Source organism: Homalodisca vitripennis, chromosome X (genome assembly GCF_021130785.1).
Source record: "Homalodisca vitripennis isolate AUS2020 chromosome X, UT_GWSS_2.1, whole genome shotgun sequence".
Lineage (NCBI taxonomy): Eukaryota > Metazoa > Arthropoda > Insecta > Hemiptera > Cicadellidae > Homalodisca > Homalodisca vitripennis.
The window spans coordinates 44,186,483-44,209,683 of record NC_060215.1 but is presented as its reverse complement, the minus strand read 5'-3'; the positions used below and the strand labels follow the sequence as shown (position 1 = coordinate 44,209,683).

Here is a 23,201-nt window from a genome sequence, read left to right as displayed (position 1 = left end):
GTAATACACTTGTTATAATGTTCGTATAACTATAACATGTAACAAAATATACACCGATATAAAAATACTGTACAGACGGTAATCTTCAAAGCATTAGATTAAATACAATTTAATTGATGGAAAAGATTTTAAAGATAACTGGGTGTCTAAGACGTCAACATTTTATATCATAAGGCTTTTTGAGTAATTTGGTAAACTTTTTTCGTTTGTCTAAGGATAAAATGCAATTACGAATTTATTTATAGGATCAATCGCAGATCGGTATATCTGTGGAGACATAGCCAAAGCCTTTGAGGAGCTTACTTGATTGGTGGAATAGATTGCTGCTGTCTAATTAACACATGAGATAAGACCAACGTCTTTGATCAGGTCTAGAGTCTCTTCTTATTTCGTTACTGAATAGAAACGGAGGTGTTAGATAAACACTGAAGTATTTGGTTTGAATCTTACGATTATTGTATTTAGAGCAAAGAGTAGCTTTGATGCACATTTCATTTTAATGCAAAGTGCTATAAAGTACACACCATCAATGATCCTGTGACCAGGCTATATGACGTCTGATGCGCTGTTTTATGGGCTTAATTACATTAATTTGACAGAAAATAAAATAAAAAAATATTAAGTGATGAAATAGCCTAACAAAACAGTAACAATATTCTTCCTTCAAATCGTTTATTTATTATCTAATCCATTTTATTGTTTATGAGCAATGCATTATAATACATTACTCAGGAATATGTCTCACATTACTATCATACTAAAATTTCACATTGAATGGTTTATACAATAAGCATTTCTATGGAAGTTTAATCTAAAATAGTGGTCATATCTGTGTGAATAACCTTCCTGTAGTATTTTTCATTCCTGATGTGGGCACGTTGTAACATTATATCTATTATTAAATATTATGTTACTGCCTTATGTTTAAAATTGTACTAGTTGTATGGTACTATTTGTAGAGGGATCAGCAGGTTTCGCAAAATCCATTTACATCATTTTTTGAATAGTTTAACAGCACTTAATTATCGAGTTTAAAACCTAGTTAATTGTATATATATATATATATAATATATATATATATATATATATATATATATATATATATATATATATATATATTATGGTAGTAGACAGGAGAATACTTTCTCAAATCACTTTAAATGTGGTTTATTATTTGGCAGTTTAGTAATTAAAAATTAAATTAAAATAAAAAGAACAATTCTTGTACTTGATAGATGTTTATATTCAATCCCAAAACGCTTACACTACAATTTTTTAAAAGTTTTCTCAAGAAAGATTTTCTTCTTTTGAATAAAATAAAATAAATTGAATTCAAATATTTTTTCAAAAACAATGGACTAAAAATTTTAATTTCTTATAAATCTCAAATAAATAAAGTTTCTAATTTAATATAAAATTAAATGCACTTTTCTTTAATATAAACGAGACTAATTAAAACAGTACTAAATACCTTCTAAACAGTTTTCGTACCATGTGTGTCACACCCTGTTACTGTTGGTACGGACCCAAAGTTCAAGTCTTAATTTTACTATGATCACCCAAAAATTTTTAATAAATCTTTTATGTTTTGACGTATGAAAATTATTCTGACTGTAGTATACTAAACGGTTATTACAAGTAATATTAAAATTGAAGACTTTACTTTAAATAATACCTGCAATGACATTTACTCTCTTGAACACTTACGTTCATTATTTAGTGAGTTCAAATAATTTTCTTTCCCTTTTGTACTAAAATAATATAATAATCTATGTAATGGAAAGCTAAAATTAGTTAATATTTTATCCTATTAATATTTATTAAATCAATTTTAAATTGCTTATGTAGCAAATGCTACTCTATTATTATTACTGTTTTATCGGTATCTACCGTTTTTCTACCATACTGGGTTGCTATATACTCTTAACCGTCTGTAAAATGAATATGTATTTAAACAGAAAAGTACTAAAGAAACACAGTTTACAGTTATTAATTGGTAATACATTTGTAGAGTAAGTTGCCAAGCTTAATTGATTTTTAGTTACACGGTCAGGAAAACCGGTAGGAAGCTCTAGTAGGCTGAAAATCAATCGTCTTGAGTGAAATGAATTGAGATTTTTGCAATCTCACCATGCTAGCTTTCGTCAGTAGGCATCACAGTATGTAATTATATTTATTAGTTTTTACATTTATGGTGAAATTTACGAATTAAATAAGGAAAGCTCATACTTTAATTTAAATATTTTAGATCTTATAAAGTATAATCTGCACAGTGTACTGTACTACCATTACTACAATGAAAATTTGTCTAAGGAGATCTTGGGTAACAATTTATACGTCCGATATTTAAGTTGATTCTAAGAGCATAGTCAACCATCTCCCAGGTGAGAGTCAAATGTAAATTGTAGCAGTTTACTGTAAGGAGATTAAAGCATACCTTCTGAGAAAGGTATACGATTTATATTAGCTATGACATTTTTTTCGCGTGATGTCAAATTCTTTTTAAATTTGGTTAGTGAATTATACTAAATAATAATTTCTTCGTATCGGTTTCAAAGTAAGGTGTCATTTACATTAAAACATTATCATACCGGATTGTTTGTGAGAAATGTCCTAAAAATACGAAAATTATTTCTGACTTACTTACGCATATTACATTATTTTTCCTTCGAAAATTAGAGTAATAGCTTAAATAATTTTATCATAATGTAACCACATATAGGCTTAATTCATTCAGTTATAGCATTGATTATTTAGTAATAATATCGAGTTTTTATTAATATCACAAAGATTGATGCTAGTTCCTCCAAACATGTATATTTACGTATTTAAGATAAATAAATACATATATACAATTAAATATCTTACACCTAATCTCTCTGCAACTAGGCCACAGTATTGTAAAAGTGAGGAGACGGGACGGTATAATGTGAGGAGGTCAAATAAAAATTTATAAGTACTTAATTTTTATATACCAATAAAAAATTATATGTACTTGAATTGACTCTTTCTACAATACAGTCTCAAGCTCTGATGACTCCTAACACCAGATACTGTCTCATCCAATAGTATAATGTTGTGTTCAGTATAATTTTGTACAAACTTTCTTGTAATGGAGTTCTTTATATACAATATTTATGGCATGGTTGCTGTTGGATGAGTGAATGAAATTGAGTGTGACCTTCTAAAAGTTATCACAATAGATTGTCCATTTTTACAAAGAAAACTTAAAAAGTATGTACACGTGAATGAAGAAAGTAATTTTTCTTACAAGAAAGATCAGTTTGGAGGTGAGGAAGCGAAGTCACAACTCTATTAACGGTTAAACTTTTGTAGTGCCGTAGCTTCTGTCAGTTTATTGGAAGTACAACGGCGGTGGACCACAGAGTGAGATCTGGACACTCAAGAAGTTGATAAAGGAAAAGTAAAATTTTGGTATCCCACCTTCTCAGCCGGGTAGTGATTACTCAATGATTATCAACATATACTCTTAAACCTACAACAGTAGTGATTAATAATTTGGTAATGTTTTACATTTATTTCATGCTACGAAATATTCTTCTGTCACTTATAAAGTTTCGTAATTCATAAAAATAAACGAAAATTAGTAATATACAAAAAGCTCAACACCTTATAATATATGATAATTAAAATATGTAATCAGGTCCAAATAAAAGAAGCTGAAGATAAAAGTGTGGAATGTTTTTAGTGCATACACGAATTATAGATAAAGAGAGTGACATGGTTTTTATTCATTTTTGAATGTAGAAAATTATATTTTTAATGAAATACAATTTAAGATAATAATTATTTTAAGTTATGCTTTTCTTATTTCATAAAAAAACATCATCCCATAATGCTATATTTCCTGTAAGAGTGTGTGCTGTTGAAATGTTTGAGCCCTATATAAAATGCAAAAACTTCCTTCTTTAAATACCCACAAATTTGACACGAAGTAATGAATTGTTTACTTTTTCTGCATTCAGGAAAGATATCTTACAGGGAATGTTATTATATTATGTTAAACCTTGTTTTTTTTTTTTAAACCTCTTTCGTTCCATAATTTTGTACGTTACTTTGTCAATAAATGAAGGCACTTCAAAGTCTAGTAGTAAGCACATTGTAGACTAACTTGGTCCAAATTGATATTCTGGATCTATATTGTATTGTAAGTTAAGCGCTCAAACACAAGTATCTAATACAGATGTAACAAAGCGTGCGCTTCCCATAAATATAATCTGCTGCTGACTGGTTATCACAGATTGTAGTCCTTAATACTTTGCTCAGCGGCTATTCTCAATTGGATACTTTATTTCTATAATTCTGTATATTATGTTATATGTAAATCAAGAGTAATTACAAAGCCTCAATTTTAACTGTTATAGGTCCAAACTAAAAAATATTATTAGTTATTCCTAAAATACTATCTAAGAAATAATAGATAACTGCGTGCAATCAACTACAAAAATTTTCAGCTTATCCAATCTATTTGGGAATCTATAGAGAAATACTGGATCTAAAACATTCAACAATAAATAATAATACCTTTATAACTATTTACGAACAGAGATAACTATAAGATTGTTATAAAACTTTAGAGATCTTTTTTATATTGCAAATGTTTAGTAACATCTAACACCTCATATAACATGCGAGAAGATTATGTTAAGAGAAGACTGACCCTTTATATAATATATTATTTTAAGCTTTAAAACCCACAATAGTTAACGTTAGTAAAGCAAGCATTACATGTATTTTCCTCTAACCGAAGGCCCTCCTAATCTCACCTAGAATATTATTAATGCTTCGTTTAATTATTATTTAAAACATATGGGTTCCGTCAAAAATATAGAACGTGTTTCTATATTTAAGTCCTAGTAACTACAAAAGTTTATGCTTTAAAAAGTGAAATTTCAGATACTAAAAGAAAACAAGTTATTTATGATGTGATTAGACATATAAGTTGACATTTAGCTCTGTTTTATTTCATAATCTTTAAAAAACTATTTTGTGATTAGGTGGGAAAAAATTAAATTGATTGAGTTGTGAAAATATAGTTAGGTAATAAGAAATATTAGGTATATGTTTTCATAGTTGTGTATTACCCGCAACATAAAGTGCTTCAAATACTCCACGAAATGTAAAATACATGAACAAAAACCATGTCGCATGGATGCAATATAACGGTGAGTAGTTTAGTATTAAACAAAAAAGTGAGGAGTGAAAAAAACTAACTTTACTAACAAGCTAGGATTGCAATCCATACGTACATGCTTGTTTCATATATGGGGCAGGTAGAGTCGCAGCTTATTAGTTAATTTAGTGAGGAGCTATAAATGAAATAGAATTCTGGAAATAATTATCATGCGCTAAGATTGATCATACCTTTAGTTACAGGAAATTTACTTGGGTCCAATTCTAGTAGGCGTAGTTTATGTAAGAGAGTGATATGAACGACAATGTCAAATCACTATCACTGCCATTCATACAAATTCCATACAAGCAGGTTAATGTATAGCTCATGAAAAGCGCAAGGCTCTTCTCAGTAAGCCCGGTCTTTATTACACAACTGGTGCTGTATGTTCTGGGGAGTAATTTTGTTCTTTACATTTTTATGTTTTATGAATACACACATTGATTAATAATTTTTTTTTATGTATAAAATAAAAAATATTAGAGCTAAAACCTCTTGGTAATTTAACGTTATTCACTATAAACTATATTTATAAGTGTTATTTAGTGTTAGATAAACTGAAGTAGACTCACTCGGTATCTACGAAATGCCTAATTCCTAGTCAAGCCATATGAAATATATATCAATAGCTCAATACAGTTGGAACTCTCAGTAATATAGCCTTACAGAGTGGGGTCATTGGGTATTGTACTCATTCCTGCAGAGAAATCGGTTACAATTCCAAGAGGCTTCTTTGCGGGTGTGGAAAAGAAGTACAATACTCTGCACATTCTGAGCGTCGCTAGAATGAACGAGAATATTGAATAAGCTATATTATTCTGACCAGAGGAGATGCTTGTCCACGAAGGATTATTTTGCTATTCTATTTACTGTCTGCCCTATACCTGGTCTGTCTTTCTATTTCCAAAAAAATTAGAAACATAGGGCCACAATGACACCAAGCTTTTCACCATTACCTCTCTCTTGGAGATTCTGCTTAGATGCAGCATTGAACAGATTCCATGTTTATGTTTACAGAAGGAATTATCGAGCACTCCATCCGAGTCTATCGAGAGCTCGGCCCTCAGTGCCCAAGTTGGCCGTTTAACATTATCCCGTTTTCCTTTGTTAGATCCGAACAAATCCTACTCTAGTAGAGATGAAGAGTGGATTCAGATGTGAAGGCTTCTTTGGCGTTCTAGGAGTAAAATACTAGACCGTATTACTCTCGAACTTTTCTCTTTATTTTGCTTATCTCTGCTGTGTCTTCATAGCATCAAAGTTAATCGTCCAGGAGTTCTCACTTTTCAGTTCTCAGAAGTGTTAGAATCAGGAGTCGGCGAGACATATTGTATGAAACCTTCGAATACACCAGCCAGAACTAGTTTATCATAATTTTTGCCATATTCTTGTTCATCTCGGCCTTTAATTCATCAGTTTATGGAGAAAATGGGCAACGTTTATTTTTCTGTCACTATTTTGCTGTCCTGTTTAGTGTCTCTGATTTCTCGCATGTTGTAAGGTTCCCCTGATCCAGTGGACATATGTTTCCAATGTGTTTAATTGAGGAATGTAGAGTATTATATTGTTCTTGTTATTATTACTATTACTTTTTAACTTATACTACGTTGTTATGCATATTTGTATACTTATGTGCATATAGCATTCTCTCTTTATTTAATTAATTATATAATGTAATGCTCCATCGTAATTGGGGAAACCTGTAATGTAAGCATTATTCTTAATAAACGAATTTGAATTTGAATACCAGTACGCGTTACATATACTCCACGAATAAGTAACTAAATATATGATATCTGATGGCCGCTTCAGAAAGACATGGGAAAATGCGCAGAGGCTTAGCGCTTCTTCTTGAGATCGATCATTACACAGGACAGAACCTTCCATTTAACAAAGAAAAGTAACCTAACATCGGCATTGTCTAATCTGAAGGTATGGATTGCAGTGGAGTACTTTGAGGACTTTGTAAGCACACTCTTGAAGTAATGAGACAAATTGGATATTTCAGTAAGTGAAAGTCCATCCATGAACAATTTACATTAGGGAATGCAAGTGAAATGGTTTCAACGAAGAAAATAGTTTATTTTAATACGTTATATTTAACTGAAATTTGCCAAACAAGACTGCTAACAAGTTGGGAAAGCCGGTGGCCGCACGGTCTGAAACATCGAACTTTGAGTTTAACTGAGATGTTGTACAGGTTCAAATCCGGCTTATGACAGTAACAATTGTTATTAGCACGGTTTACTTCGTATTGTACAAAATGTACAAAGTTTATTGATCATTGATAAGATCATTGCACAAACCTGTGGCCTTGGAGGATTGGCAGTATGTGCACACAACACGTCGCAGACATGCAGTGACTCAAGACACAAGATCCAACTATAGTTATTAATTAATTTGTTTCTATCTGGCTATAATTAATAAAATAAAGAAATCCTTGGAGCTCATATTTTTTAGTTCTAATTTTTGTATATCTTGTTTAGAGTATGTTTGTGTATTTATTTAAAACAAAATTTATATTAAAACATTTTGAGTTACTGCTGTTAAAGTTAAGTTGACCTGTTTTAAGAAAACTTGGCATTTGACAGTTACATATATCAGTCTTTATCTAATTGCTGCTAGTTATAATATGAGATGATAATAAATAGTGCACTTGGAAGAAGAGCTCTATTTGAATAATACAAGAGTAAAGGTTAAAAAACAGAAGGCACAGTCTCGGAATACACCGATAAATGCAAAATTTAATAGTAGGTTATTGTTAACTGAAAGGTATCAGGGGTAACTAAAAGGACTTTAGTGCAATGTAACCTCAGATTATCCAACATAAGTTTTGCAATAAAATATATCCATTCATTAAATAGCGAGCGATTTCTAAACAAAAGTTTGTGAAACTGTATTTAAATATATTATAATACTATAATATCTATATTAAAAATTCTATAAATGCTTTGGTGGAATAAGCTTTGTGCTACAGTAACTATTACAGTAAACCTGTGTTATCTGCACTGTACATTCATAACTTTTTGCCTGGCAAGTGTTGGAATACATTAATATTCAGTGCACAGTTTTAATTACTATATTTACGGCCCCCTTGTGTCGAGTAGATAAATCATTCTTGCAGGATGACCCGATTTCATATTCCGTGGATGCTTAAACAGACAACTGTTAAGAATTACAATTTGTTAGTTAAGACATAACATCAATCTTGTAAAAGATTTAGTATTACCGCACACATTATCTTGAATTGTAATGTTAATTTATATAGCCTATTTAATGTTTTATCCCCTTTCGCAGACATACAACATGGATGCCCAAATAGGGGAGTCCAGTGCCTGCGCTACAGCGCTTCTATGTGGGGTCAAGGCGAACTTTGAGACTGTTGGGTTGGATGCTAGAGGGCGCTTTGAAAATTGCAAGTCCAGCGTCAACTCTAAAGTAGAGTCCTTGGTGGATTGGGCACACCGTGAAGGTATTTATTATATTTACTAGTAAAAGACAAAATCGTGAACTTTAACTTTTGGGATTATTCAATAAATGCTATAGGTACTGGTGGTGTAGAATGTGTAAAATTTAGTATATATTTAAATACAAATACTTCAATATTGTATCAAATAGAGATATTTTTAACAGTTTCTTGACGTTTATTCCTCAGCCTTTGGGCCAAGAACCTTGTGGTTTTGGAGGTATCATGTGTCCTTTATAATATCCAATATCCCTGATCACGTGCCTTTGTTATAATATGCATTTTTTGTGAAGATGTTCTAATAGACTTTATTGATCTGGACTATCACCTTCCTTAAATATGAAAAACTGCGGTAACACTCCGATTCTAAATAAATGGGCTTCTTTAAGTATCAATACTTACTTACCTATTTGGAACCGCGCTAAAGATAATCGAATACGGTGTATAGAGTTAACTTTAAACATTGTACATCATCTTATACCACCACACAGCACAAACGGTTTTATAGAATGAATTAATTTTACAAGACATTGTCATTCAAAATATTCAATAAATGACAAGTGTGTGAGTCGGAGGGTATTGGATTGACTGGGCGTCCATAGACAGTTTAGATTACATCTATAATATTCGCAACATCTTACAAATGAATAAAGTTTTAAATATCCATTACATGAAGGATATATAATAGCAACAAAACGCTACGTAGCCCAATGATTAAATAAGAAGCTATATAATTAAGTTAAATAAGTAACGTACAAGTTTTTCTTCAGAAGTCCATATTTCTTGATTTTGGTTTAGGAAAGGCGACTGGTATTGTGACTAATACCCGAGTCTCTCACGCAACTCCTGCTGCTCTCTTCGCTCACTCGGCGAGCCGTTACTGGGAGGATGACAGCAAAGTGCCACCGGGTGCCAGGAAGGTGTGCAAGGACATCACCCGACAACTGGTCGAGAATGAGCCGGGCAGAAGTATCAATGTGAGTATCACTTAAATATTATTTCCTATTGTTATTAATATGGCAAGTCATTACTAAGAGGATGACATCAAAGTGCCACCGGGTGCCAGGAAGGTGTGCAAGGACATTCATTATCCGACAACTGGTCGAGAATGAGCCGGGCAGAAGTATCAATGTGAGTATCACTTGAATATTATTTCCTATTGTTATTAATATGGCAAGTCATTACTAAGAGGATGACATCAAAGTGCCACCGGGTGCCAGGAAGGTGTGCAAGGACATTCATTACCCGACAACTGGTCGAGAATGAGCCGGGCAGAAGTCACAATGTACTACCACTCGGACATCACTTCGTATTCATAATGTAGTGAGAAGTTTACAGTACGAGAATGAAAGGAAGGTGCCACCAGGTGCCAAGAGACGGACGGATTAAGTGGTGGCCAAGTACAAAGATGGACGAGAACGAGCCTGGAAGATGTATTAATGTGAGTTTTACTTTGAAAACATAAACCTCTGTTACTGGAATTATGACAGGGGATTTTTATTCATACGTTTCCAATTCTTATTCATAACGATATAACAGGCCATTAAAATCAGGTTTCCTTAAAATCTGTTGAAGTGGATTACTTGTTAACGTTGTTGTGAACTCTTACCTAATGGCTATTAAAATGTCTCGTTTAATAGTTTTAAGTAGGAGGACAATTTATTACTCTTTAGTGAGAGATTTGGTCTTATTTAACATCACCCAGAAACACCAGGCCCTTATAGTAGATAGTTGATAACGAGACACTAAATGGTGAGTTCTAACTCAAGAAATCTGCGCTTTGCTTATTATAGTTAGCCGTAGAGTTTTGGCTTCGTTTTTATTGAAAGCTGAAGAATTATAACGATATTGAATTGCTGTAAACCTAACAAACACTAAACAGTTGTTACTGTACACTGTTTTATTCCACGGTAAATATGCATTTTTAATAAGCAGAGTATGTTTAAAAAACCTTGTTTATCTGCACTCAATGAGAAGAGAGCCTCCATCCCAACACTTTCTGTTGCATTGCGAGAATAAATTCCGGAAAATAAATGGAGTAGCACCAGTACCAACAGTCGCAGAAAAGGTGTAAGAGCAAAGTGCGACTTTTGTCCTGCCAAAAAAGAACCTTTAACATGCAAAATCACTGCTGATGGAAGACACTGCACTGCATGTAAAGAACACACTAAGAACACAAAGATACCTGAGTAAAAATGAATAGTACAGCCAATAAAACCCTGAAAACGACACAACCCTTAAGGACTATGATTTGATATTTTCTAATGCTTACACAGTTATGTTTTACAATAATGAATTAAATTGAATATTTTTAGAACTTAACTATACGAAATACAGAAGAATAATCTCGAAGACAAAGTAAAGAGCTGATGGTTGGGAGGCATTACAAAAGATCATGTTATACAAACATATTGAACACAATCATACATGCGGCGCCTAAACGACGTGACATATGTTGTTGCGGAAGTCGATCTCATTAAAAGGGTCTTATTAGATTCCAAACTGCTGATGTGTTATAAACAATGGCTACTTAATACTATGATATTTTTAACAGTTTTTTTTTAATTTTTACATAAAAAAACTCAAAAGACTTTTTACGTCCAAGAAATAAAATAAATAGTAAAATATTTCGAATTTGTAATATAATGTTGTCTAATAATACTAATTTGAGTATTTATTTAATCAATTCATAAACATTATTATAGAATTTTTGAAGCAATGCTTTCTGTGCAATATTTAATAACAAAATTATTAATACAAATCAAATATTTTGAATTTGTAATATTATGGTATCTATTAATATTAGTTTTAATATTTATTTAATAAATTTATGCACACTATTATATTATTTTTAAGCTATTGTTTATATGTTTACTATTTAATAACAGAATTGTAATCTCTATACATAGTGAACAGCCCAAATAGTTTAATGACGACATCAAATATAAAGTGAAACATGAATTTGACAACCAACTTACATAAATATATGCTCCCTTGTAGGATATTGAAATAATAAAGAACCCACATGATACGTTTTACAGTAGAGACTATAAAATATATAATAAGATTACAACTTTTATACCTTTTTAAGAACTGCACTGGATTTCATTTACCACCTGTTACGTACCTGTTGTAAGAATGTTTTTTAAATCCACGTAATTTTTATTGTTGTTACCAAAGTATTTTTTTTTGTATTAGTAGTAAAAGTAACTAGTAGATTCAGGTATCATGCATTAAATCTAAATTAAACCAAAACCAGTTAATGCGGTTGGTCTTTTCAGATAGGCTAGCCCATACATGGTTTTCTTTGACTGGTCCCAAAAAGGTATAAACCTATTGGAAATGATAGGAAAATTCATTTTTTGACCATAAACATTATTCCTCATGCATTGCGTGAATAGTGAAATTAATCAAAACAAGAACAGCTTCACTTTATTATAGTTGCACTCTGTAGCAAGATGTTCCCGCTTAGTTAAAATATTATAAATACCAGAAATACTGCAGATTTTACTACCCCTTATGAACAAATATATTCATATTTACGTACTTAATTTATATGTTTTAAGAATGAAAGCATTCGGAATTGCTATAAATATTATTTTTTTCAGATCCTAAGTTGTGATATGAAATGCAAAATATATCAAACAACACAAAACTTGTAACTAATGAAACCTTTTCTTACCTGTAACCTAATCTCAGAGCTTCTTGCTAGCCTCAACAAGGGTGTGCCACCCCCTGCTTACTTTTACTGGACAGGCTGATTCAGAGCTGGCCTCCCATTCTTCCTTGGAGACATGACTTAGAGATGTAGTGCCCTAATTCTTCCTCATGGATCTCAATAAGAGGCGGCCCTTACTCTCTAACCTTACCCATCCTGAATATCCTGTTACTCCGAAAGCAGCGCAAAGGTTCTTACAGGACTAAGTGCAATTTATAAGATTCTTGTCCTAAGGGAACAAAAAAAAACCTTTTCTTGATTTTCTGAATAATGTAGGTGTCTTTGCAGGAATCTTCAATTCATTTAAACCCTAATTAGATATAATACATGTTATCCCTCCTGAGTATATGCAAAATAGATTACCAGAAATAAACCAGATTTAACAATTGATTTAAATCCAACAATATTTTATTGTAACAAAATACTGGATTATCGTCCGTAAGTGCGTTTATATACACTCTCTGTTTAATACTATTACTGTCATAAGCTGATCGGATTATATAGCTATCAAATTTAAGATACATTTTCAAATTTAAAATAGTATACGCTGTGGTCTTCAGCTATATCTATATAAACTTCGGGTATCCTCTCTTAAGTGAATTTTATTACATTTATAAATAGTCGAAGAGCTCTGAACATAAGTACGGCAGTAGGCTGAACTACATGACTGTTAATTATGGTACAATTATGATGAATCAACCAGCGAATATTCATATTGCTTCATATACAGTGAATAATTAAGTGTTAACATGATTCAGATGTATATTTATTAAGTTCATAAAACATAAAATGTTAATTTTCAGTTATACGAATGATAATGCTGATGGTTAATATGAACCATAAATGATACATATAAACGTTGACGTCATAATCTCATGTTCCAAGTTGCTAAACGCCTGCAGCCTGCAAGCTGAGTTTTGGTTTTGAAGTAAGCGAACCCGACCTAATCTCAGCGTAAAGCAAGCTAATTAGTCCTAATTAGTCGTTCTACGGCTGATATCATATTTAAATCATGTTCTAAACTTTACTCATGAATATTATTTATGGTTAAAATGGTTTAATGCCTGGTAAACAAGTATAACTTTAATAATCTAAAGTATAATAATTGTGACAGCAAAAACTAAAATAGTGTGATGTCATAAAATAGCTGAATATGTAATACTTCAAAGTAAACAATACAGGCTCCTAGTAAAAATATTTATGTCAAGTAATAATTTTATAAACTAATCAGATAGTATATTGCAATGGTAATCGGATAAAACGTACAGAAAATTGAGAATCACTGGTTGATTGGGAATAATAATACATATACTGTAAGCTTGTCTGGTTAATCTAAATATTAGAGCTTAGTCCCTTCTTTGGTGACAACGAAACTATAAAATATTTTGGCAGCTCTGGTAGCTTTAGTATATTAAAACCCGCACAAATTCAAAATACTTGTATTATTAAACTAGGGACAGATGTACACTACACCTTTTTAACCGTCCAATATCTAAATATGCAGGTTTAAGTAATAAAATATTAATTTGGAGCACAAAACCTTATATTTGTCATTCTACGAATCTCTATTATCATAAAAAAGTTATATAATTTAAAATATGAAAGATTAAACAAAAATTGATTTATAGTCTTTTAAACTGTAAAATATTGTAGGTATAATTAAGTAGTAACAAATGCATTACTTTAGAAATATCAAAAACAAAATTCTGTGATGATTGGTCGCAACTAAAATGCTTAGGTGTAAATGAGGTGAAATGGAAATTTATTTGTTAAAAAACCACGTAAATTCCAATTTTAAAAATAAATAAGTAGCAAATGACGATGATAGTATCTTTGGTCTTATTCCGGAATGAGGAAATTAAGGGCCACAGCCATAGTTTTCATAAGTTTGAAATCAAGTATGTAGTAAATTTAAATGTTTGATAAGCAAGAGATGGAACTGGAAATTTTTGTGTTTTATCCCCTATACTGTGGAAGAAGTGAAGACCCAAACCCATTAACTTAGATAAAGCCGGAATACAACCAAGAAATATGTTTAAAAGCTGTCTCAAATATCACTTTACAATACATAATGTGTGTGTGTGTGTGTGTGTGTGTGTGTGTGTGTGTGTGTGTGTGTGTGTGTGTGTGTGTGTGTGTGTGTGTGTGTGTGTGTGTGTGTGTGTGTGTGTGTGTGTAATCAGTATTTTTCCGCTAACTGTTTGAAAACTATTAACATTGTTATAAATAATAAACTTTAAACAATAATTTTCCTTTTAAACGTGATATTGTGCATAAAGTATAAGTATTATATCAAAATTAAAGTTATTAAATAAAATATAATCACCAGAACTTTATAATTTAATCACTAATATGGCCTTACTATAAAAATGTGTGCAGCGCCCTTACTGTTTTATGTCAAATTTGTAATTCATTATATAAAAATGTTACATCCATTTAAGATGAATAAAAATCACAATCAGTACTTATAATGTTACTATATTTTTTAAACTAGTTATAGATCTTTATTCTGTTTGATAAGCTCCTCGTACAGGTCAGTGCCACATAAAGAAGGGAAGAATAAGGCTTATACTATAATAAGAGACCATACTCTTGTGGAAGTTGAAAATGATATTTCATTTCTAAGTAACAACAGTTTATTTGTAAAGCTTATATTAAAACAATTGCTTTTAAAACGCTATGTAAAAATGATGTAGTAACATTTATCTAATTGTTGTCTAGAAATATGCCCTTATGTAGTACTATGCGTACGTATAGATGTTCCTTCATACCATCAGAGGAAATATTCCTACTCTCATGTTTGAAGTTTGATTCAGAGCGTTTTATCAAAAACCCTTACACAAATTATTCAAAAACGCAGGATAATTTTGTATCCTTTCTAAGTACCTGTATAATGCAATTACAGCTTAAAGGTATCGTTGCTTGATAATGAAAGACTTAAAGCCTTATTTAAGGAGTGGTTGCGAGTAAAATAAGTGTTTAAAATCTGTTGTCTTGGAATAGGGAAAATATATTTCTAAAAGAGAGAGTGTGCACCGGAACTCTGAGTCCTTATTTTAATACTGCAACGCTGTGACTGAGTAGCACTCCGCTGCAGAAAACTAGTTTGTCACTGTTCAATGGGCTGGTATACAGTAGCAAACATGAATAGTTTGTAACATAACCTAACACTTTTGTAGAAACCAGGACATTATCCATGAAACACATTATTCTCGTTCCATGCAATAAGAAAAAAAATCCTCTCAAAATAAAAACGTGATAGTCAATATGAATCCAATACATTATTCTGAAATACCTTCCGTTATCTACTAGCCATCATGCCATTATCTACTATCGGTTACCACTTAGAAATGAGATGTTATATATGGTGTTTATAAAAGGGTGTCAAACAGTTGACATTTCGTAAATGTTTTGGAACTGAAGAAAATTGAAGATGTATTTTTTGTGTACTAAACCTAATTTTATCATCAAGTATCATAGATTACAAACACTTTGTAATCAATAAATATTGTTTTATCAATACTATAAATGGGAAATACAATTAATATTGACACTAAGTAAAACAGTGCAATATTGTAGTCTACAAATAATTTAATTCACTATTGAATTGCAAATCATACGTAATTGTAGTTGGTTTTCGTTTTTACGTTATGTATATTAATGCTTTTGTTGTGTTTTAAGCATGCAATTCCCCAACTATTTTTAATTGTTAACAGGTTTAAAAAAGATTAAGTTTGACATTTTATAATTCGATGAAATTAGTTTTCAAGTTCACAATGTGAAATACTCAAGCTAAGTTACAAAAATATTTCCTGGATAGATAGAGTCAGAAGATTTTACGTACGAAAGCCTAAAGTGAGGAAATCCTGGTCAAAGAGTTCTCTTACCTTCGAGCTCAAGAACGATGCTCATAATAGTGGAAACCAGAAGTAACCGTGGGCGAGTCGGTCTTAGATATTAATGCAAATTAAACCTTCCCTTGTATAAATTCTATTCATACGGTTTCACCCCTTTAAACAATCAGAAAACATTATCTATAAGATCATTGTTTTAATAATATTGTGTGATAAGTTACATAGCAATAGGAACCTTCTATTTCTGATATAAATTGCTTGAGGTAAAGATATGGGTAACTTGGTTCGCTATTACTTACCCAATATCAACAAATAATAAGCTAACAAGATGTAGCTCTCCAGCTAACTCCAGCAGTGCTTCGATCTGGCGTATTTAATTATAGAAGGATTTAGTAAAGCAATGTTTTGCAGCTCGAGACCCAAAGGATGAGCCATGACAGACATGTGGTTTCGTGAGTCTAAAACCTGCGTAAAACCGAATAATATGGAGGGAATATGGTTTGCCTGTTACTTAGTCTGTTATGTAAAATTTAAGAGTTGCATTTACCCACTAACGTACTTATAATATTGTATTGTTAAATGTAACCAAAAATAAAAAAAAAGATGTTAAAACATAATAACATGTATCTATAATTTCCATTTTTATGTTAATTAATAAGATATATATATATATATATATATATATATATATATATATATATATATATATATCATTTGGTGAGGATTATAGTTCAAAAAATGAATACACTTTTATGAAAAATGCACATATTACTATGAAAATAACGTACGTTGTTTTTGTACTACATATATATTATATTTGGAATTTTATTATACTCATTATTTTTAGAATTGTACGTTACATACAAGGTTTAGAATAAACGACTTTACTAAAAGCCTAGTTCTTCTTAGATCTCGGACATTTACAGAATTTACTGGTATTTTATAAAATACATGGGTATTGTTATGCATTTTGTAAGATGTCTGAGGCTTTTCCTGCTTATAATTAAGGAACGTTTTTTGGTTATGTTAGAACGAGATGTGGTTTATATTAGTTAAATCTGCTTATGTGCGTTTTAAAAGGTTAAGTAGTTTGGGATAGGTAAGTTAAGTAAGAATAAAGATGAACAACAAATACAATAGTTTAGACTAGATACTTTAGATTAGAGTCAGCCAAGGATAAATTAAATAAGATTGCACATCTTATGCTAAATATTAAAATAATAAACGAAATAAAAGTTACAGTAAAACCTACAACTGTTGTGGTTACCGTTAAAGTAAGAGATCAGGAAGAGAGAATGGCTCCTAGAATGAATCTGGGATACAGCAATAGGCCAGGAGGTGAACAGCAGTTTGCATTATACATGAACATAACCTATGAGAGAGACTTAAGAATCTAAACGAAAAGGTTTTTTTACAAGATAAATTTTTTCGTTTTGACTTCAAAGTAGCCGTAAATTTCGTAAATAACAGTTATTTCAGCTTCTGCCAACGAGGTATAGAATCTGACATTGGTAAATCATTATCTATTTATCGTATTTATAAAAACAATATGCAGAAAGGTATGTGGAAATACGCTGTTATTTAGAAGGCGACTAACAGAATTTGTTCATTTACTGCTAATCTTCCACACGCTCGTGTTTTACTTTGAGACACCCCTAAAACCAACCATGGGGCCAGTCATAGCATTGTCAGCCAATGGGAAGTATAGAAAGTCACTTTTTTCAGTATAGGCAATAGTGTGCCAATTTAAAAACGTCTGTTTAGAAACAAAGCATTTAATTTGGTATCGGTAATCCTCTTGCTACTGTAAATTCTATTCCAACCAAAAATAAGATTGCTAGGAAAATTGTCATATAGTAGAAACTATTGTATTTTTATTTTACGAAAAATTGGACTATGTACTTATAAACTACAAATTGTATCTCAATTCATGTTCCATTAACAGTGTTTTGTAGCCCTCCTGGCAAGAGTTTACGGCCTAACACGCTTTTAAATCAAATTAAATCAATATTCCTTTATTTTCTGACGTTGCTCTAATAAATTTGTTTTCAGACCAACTATTCTCATATATTCTTAACTCTTAATTATATTAAAATAATTGGATTTTGAATGCATTAATATTAAATGTAAAGGTACAATTTTTTGGGGTATTCGGGGAGCTCGATGTAAAGTTTGGGGCCTAAGTATGAATGACCCTTCCTCCCCAATTCTAAGCTTATCTTAGGAAAGTGCAACTTCCCACCATGGCCAGACCTGCGCTGAGACACCTCGTCACGGGAAGAGAGGCTCTAGTGTAAGGTAGTCAGGCTTGCTGATTGTAACAACACTGTGTGTCATGCAGCAAGTTAACATCATGCATACAGCGTCTAGCATATTAACTGTTTCCCGGTACGGAGATATATGGTCGAACCTTCTCAAGACAAACATAAAGCGAATAGCTGTGTTTGAGGTCTCTAGATACGATCCATGTACTTCCTAGAAATACTTTTGCCATATGCAGGGAAGCAGTAATAATGTGACTTCACTAAATGAAGTTTAGCAGTCTCTAGAATCAACCTTCTAAGCCTTTACAGTTCTGTCAGTCTCCCCAACGAACGCTGGGAGGCATGTGTGACACGTTCAGTGGAGGTAAAGTCCATCACGACCCCGAGAGTCTTAGCCTCCTCCTGCCTTCAAGTGAGACACTCACCTCACTCTTTTTAAGGATCTGTACTAGGTCTTATATGGCAGTTTGCTAAACTGTCCACTTGTCTGAGTTGAGTTTTAGACCATTAATTTTGGACCAATCTTCTAGGTTATCCATTAATCTGACAAAAAGCTTCTGTCATGTGGCTTGGCTCATATGACAAGTGCAACTGTGAATCATCTACATGCAAAAGACAGTTTTGCACAGGGCTAGGAAAGTTTGCTTTGTACAGCGGCCCCAGGCAACTGACCTGAGGAATGCCACGCAGCTTTGTAAGGGGCATGGATACTTCACTCCTAAGTGTGGTAATCTGCAGCCTGTCTCCAGGGTACGATGTTAATGATAAAGTAACATCACCATCAACTCCATAATTATGCGTATTAGCAATCAGCATACTGTGATCCATATAATCAAAAGCTTTAGAGTAGTTAAGCGTTATACGATAGGTATATCTTTCTCTTGTTTTTGGCATCAATAATGTCACTAAACTAATTTTTCAAGGCAGAACTTGTATTTCGATTCTTTCTGAATACATATTGCAGTTTTGGGAGTAATGTATGTTCATTTATGTGATTTTTGAATTAATATTTTTTCTTTAGGATCTTGAACACAACCGGAAGTATGGTTATAAGTCTCAACTGGACCACACTAGTTGGATTAGTTATTTTTCGGTATTGGACAATCAATGCTTTTCTTCCAAGCTTGTGGAAATACCCCTTGAGTTAGTGATTTATTGATCAGATAAGTTATATCTTCATGACAAATGGATTATCAATCATTGTAATAATGTCTATTGACATTTGATCACTTCCTACTGATTTGTACTTAATCTTATTCATTATTTGTTTTATTGTTTCTTCAGCGACAGCATTGCATTTTGAAATCAATTATATTTTCATTTTCTTTATTTTTAGTAAAACCAAAGATGTCTATATTTACTTCATTACCCAGTTCCTATTTCTGCAAAGAATCTATTGACATCGTCAATATTAAAATCGTGTTTGACCTGATCTCCACAGTTCTTGCGTACATCACAGTGTTTCAAACAATTCCAAAACTCTTTACTATTTGTTGTTGACAGATCTTTTTCAGAGAATAAATTGCCAAAAATCTGCGTTTGACGTGTTTCATGTCGTCTTGTGCATCTCACAGTCTCAGTCATGTCTTGACCTCTAATATTTGTTTATGAGTTAATTTTTATTTAGAGTAAATTTGTTTGTTTTAATTTCCAGGGGGATTTTCTTTTTGTTACTTGATTGCATACTTTTGAATCCTTGGTTCCATACAATCTTATTATATTATACATTATTATCTCTGTAGTTTCATCCACATCTTTAATTTGAGTAATAGTTTTTCCAATCAATGTTGAATAGTTTTTTTACCACGTGATCAATGTTGAATCTGAAAAAATCTCTATAAAAAATCATTTTTGGGTTTAATTTGTCCTTCTTCAAAACCAAAGTGGCTGAGGTTGCTGTCACTCTTGTTGGTTCTTAAGTCAATTTTGTTAGTTTCTCGCAAGAGTCGGTGAAGGTAATTGAACGGACTACATGTTTTTGACGTAAGATCAATATTGTGTCACCTAAGCACGTCAAATAATTGACTTTAACCGCCAGATTAACAAACAGTGAGTGAAACAAAGTAGCAAGACAGGTGTACCTGACATCGGGCAGCCTGTAAGCCACACACAAACCAAGTCTCTACCTCTTCACCCTCAGTACAACACAGTGCTTCGTTACCAGTTGCCACTTCTTCAGATAAAGATACACCTCCACCTTTATCAAAATAATCTTCAGTCAAAATAGAACTGGCAAGGTGATCACAGCGAAGCATGCTGTAACCTGTAGCTGTTCGAGGGGGTGCCGGACTGAAGCCATGTCTTAGTCACTCTAAAGACATCAAAGTCATACACCAGAGTACGAATTTTATTTGGGTCCTTGTAACGGGTTTCTGCTGAACATCCCTCACCTCATTTGTAGCTCATTATATGTTTTGTACAAGTTGTTCACTTCTCCCATCACGTTACTATCATGTGGGATAAACCTTTCGTCAGAGACCTCACAAAATGTGGCGATTGTTGAACGAACCTCCGCATAAAAGGACAGATGTGAGATCAATTACATCTTCGTCAATAAATCACAAACCATCTGTCACACAACTTTCCAACTAAACTTTATTCTTTAAAATTAAATTATGATGACGTGAACATCTATTGCTATTAAATGCTTTATAGACCAAGCCGCAAGAGACTGCAGGAATTTCCGTTACTTTATTAACATGCAATCATGCAAGAGCTAATTAATTAAACCATTTAATGTCATTAAAAATATATACATTTTGATTATATATTAAATGAAATTAGGAAACGTATACTTAAAAGACCGGTATATTGCAACCTTATTCTATTTAATTTTACTATACAAAATTTTATATTTGTATGAACAGTGACAAAGTTTTCAAGCTTAAATTAGAATATACGATATGTATGCAATAATTTACGCAATCAATTTGTTTACGATTGCTACTAATTATTTTATGAATGTCTTTGTTTTATGACACTAATGAGGACAATAAGTACTCGAGTTTAAACACCTTACATTATGGTAGCAAACTACCGTAACTTCGTAGTTTCGGGGATTCATCACAGCGTGGCGTTTTGCAGGAGGCTCAGCCTCTAATTAAACATTTGAGTGTACCATTTGCAACTTGTTCATGTAACGGTAACTGAACACGAAGTCTGTATATGGCTGTGGATCAGAATATTTGGTGAGAATTAATATTTCTGTGTATTTATGTGTATAATTGATGGTACCATATTTATTGGCTCATATAAAAGTATTTGGTAATTGTATTTAAAACAATATTTATAAATTGTATTATAAACGTTTTATTAATAGATTATTCTTCAATTAAGGGTCCACAGATTATTTATATAATGCCCAAATCTCCTTGATCTTTGGACTCGCGTATAAACTTGATTTAACATTGATCATGCTAAAACGATACCTACTTATATAAAATGAAAAATAGCAACAACAGGCATAAGCCTTAAAATTTAACAAAATTATGGTTGTATAATATTTTACTCGTGAATTTATTTCATAATTTCGCAACAAATACAATTGTATACTAATACAGTATGATGTTTATGTAACTCAGTTTACCTTCATTTGATTTTAAATATTTTAAAACAACCATCATTTTGAAACCAGTGAATATATATATATATATATATATATATATTCACTGGTTTCAAAATGATGGTTGTTTTTAAAATATTTAAAATAAAATGAAGGTAAACTGAGTTACATAAACATCATACTGTATTAGTATATATATATATATATATATATATATATATATATATATATATATATATATATATATATATATATATGTTGGTTTCGGCGGAGCAATTACTTATTGTGTTTCCATCCCTACTGAAATTATTCACAAGATGTTTACAAAAGGGTGTCATAAACCTATGTGGTTGATATTACTTTTAATTCTAAAAAAAATTGTCCTATAAAGATAGGTCAGGAAATATGTTGTTTAGTCTTTAGCAACCAACAAGTGTTTTTAGAAAACATGTACATGTCTAGAACTAGTTAAGCTACAGAATAACGATCATTGAATAGGTTATTACTTATAAAAGAAAAACTTAAATATAAAAAAATTGGCGTCTTAAACTTTTTTAATGTCAAATTACACAAACCCACGTACAATTATAAAAAGCTTACCATATTCATGTATTTTAAAATTTTTATTACAATTCCAACGGTAAATTTTTCAACGGAATCCGTCAACGCGTAAGGGCGCACGACCACTTGCAGATACGCTTGCACAAGCCGGGAGCAACAAATATGTGACAGTTGAGAGGCGTCAGCTGTTTGTTGATAAATAAAGTTGTAGGGCATTTTTTGTTTGCAGTCATGAGTACTATCTGCCACGGAATCAGACACCCAAGTGATAACTAAATGATAGCAGAATATGTCATAACATCTAGTAGATAACAGCATTGTGTCACTCTTATATAAGGAGTAAGTTATTGGTTTTATGTTAAGTATTACGTTTTTCTTGTGTGTAAAAATGTAATCCCTTGCTTGTCTGGAACGAGAATAGTGTATTTCATGGATAATGCCCTGATTTTCATAAAAGTGTTAGAGTATATAAATGTTACAAATTACTCTTGTCTGCTATGCCAGCCCATTGAGCAGTGGAGAACTAGTTTTCTGCTGCGGAGTGCTACTCAGTCACAGCGTCACAGTATCAAAGTAATTTCT

General features: G+C 31.9%; 1 protein-coding gene across 1 annotated transcript in view; it reads left to right on the top strand.

Annotated features, from left to right (window-relative positions):
* Positions 1-23,201, top strand: part of LOC124369428 (alkaline phosphatase, tissue-nonspecific isozyme-like) — a 37,112-nt gene that overhangs the window by 411 nt on the left and 13,500 nt on the right. The window contains exons 2-3 of the mRNA XM_046827434.1: positions 8,492-8,666; positions 9,459-9,637. Of these exons, the coding sequence (XP_046683390.1) occupies positions 8,492-8,666; positions 9,459-9,637 (354 nt within the window). The remainder of the gene's footprint in view (positions 1-8,491; positions 8,667-9,458; positions 9,638-23,201) is intronic.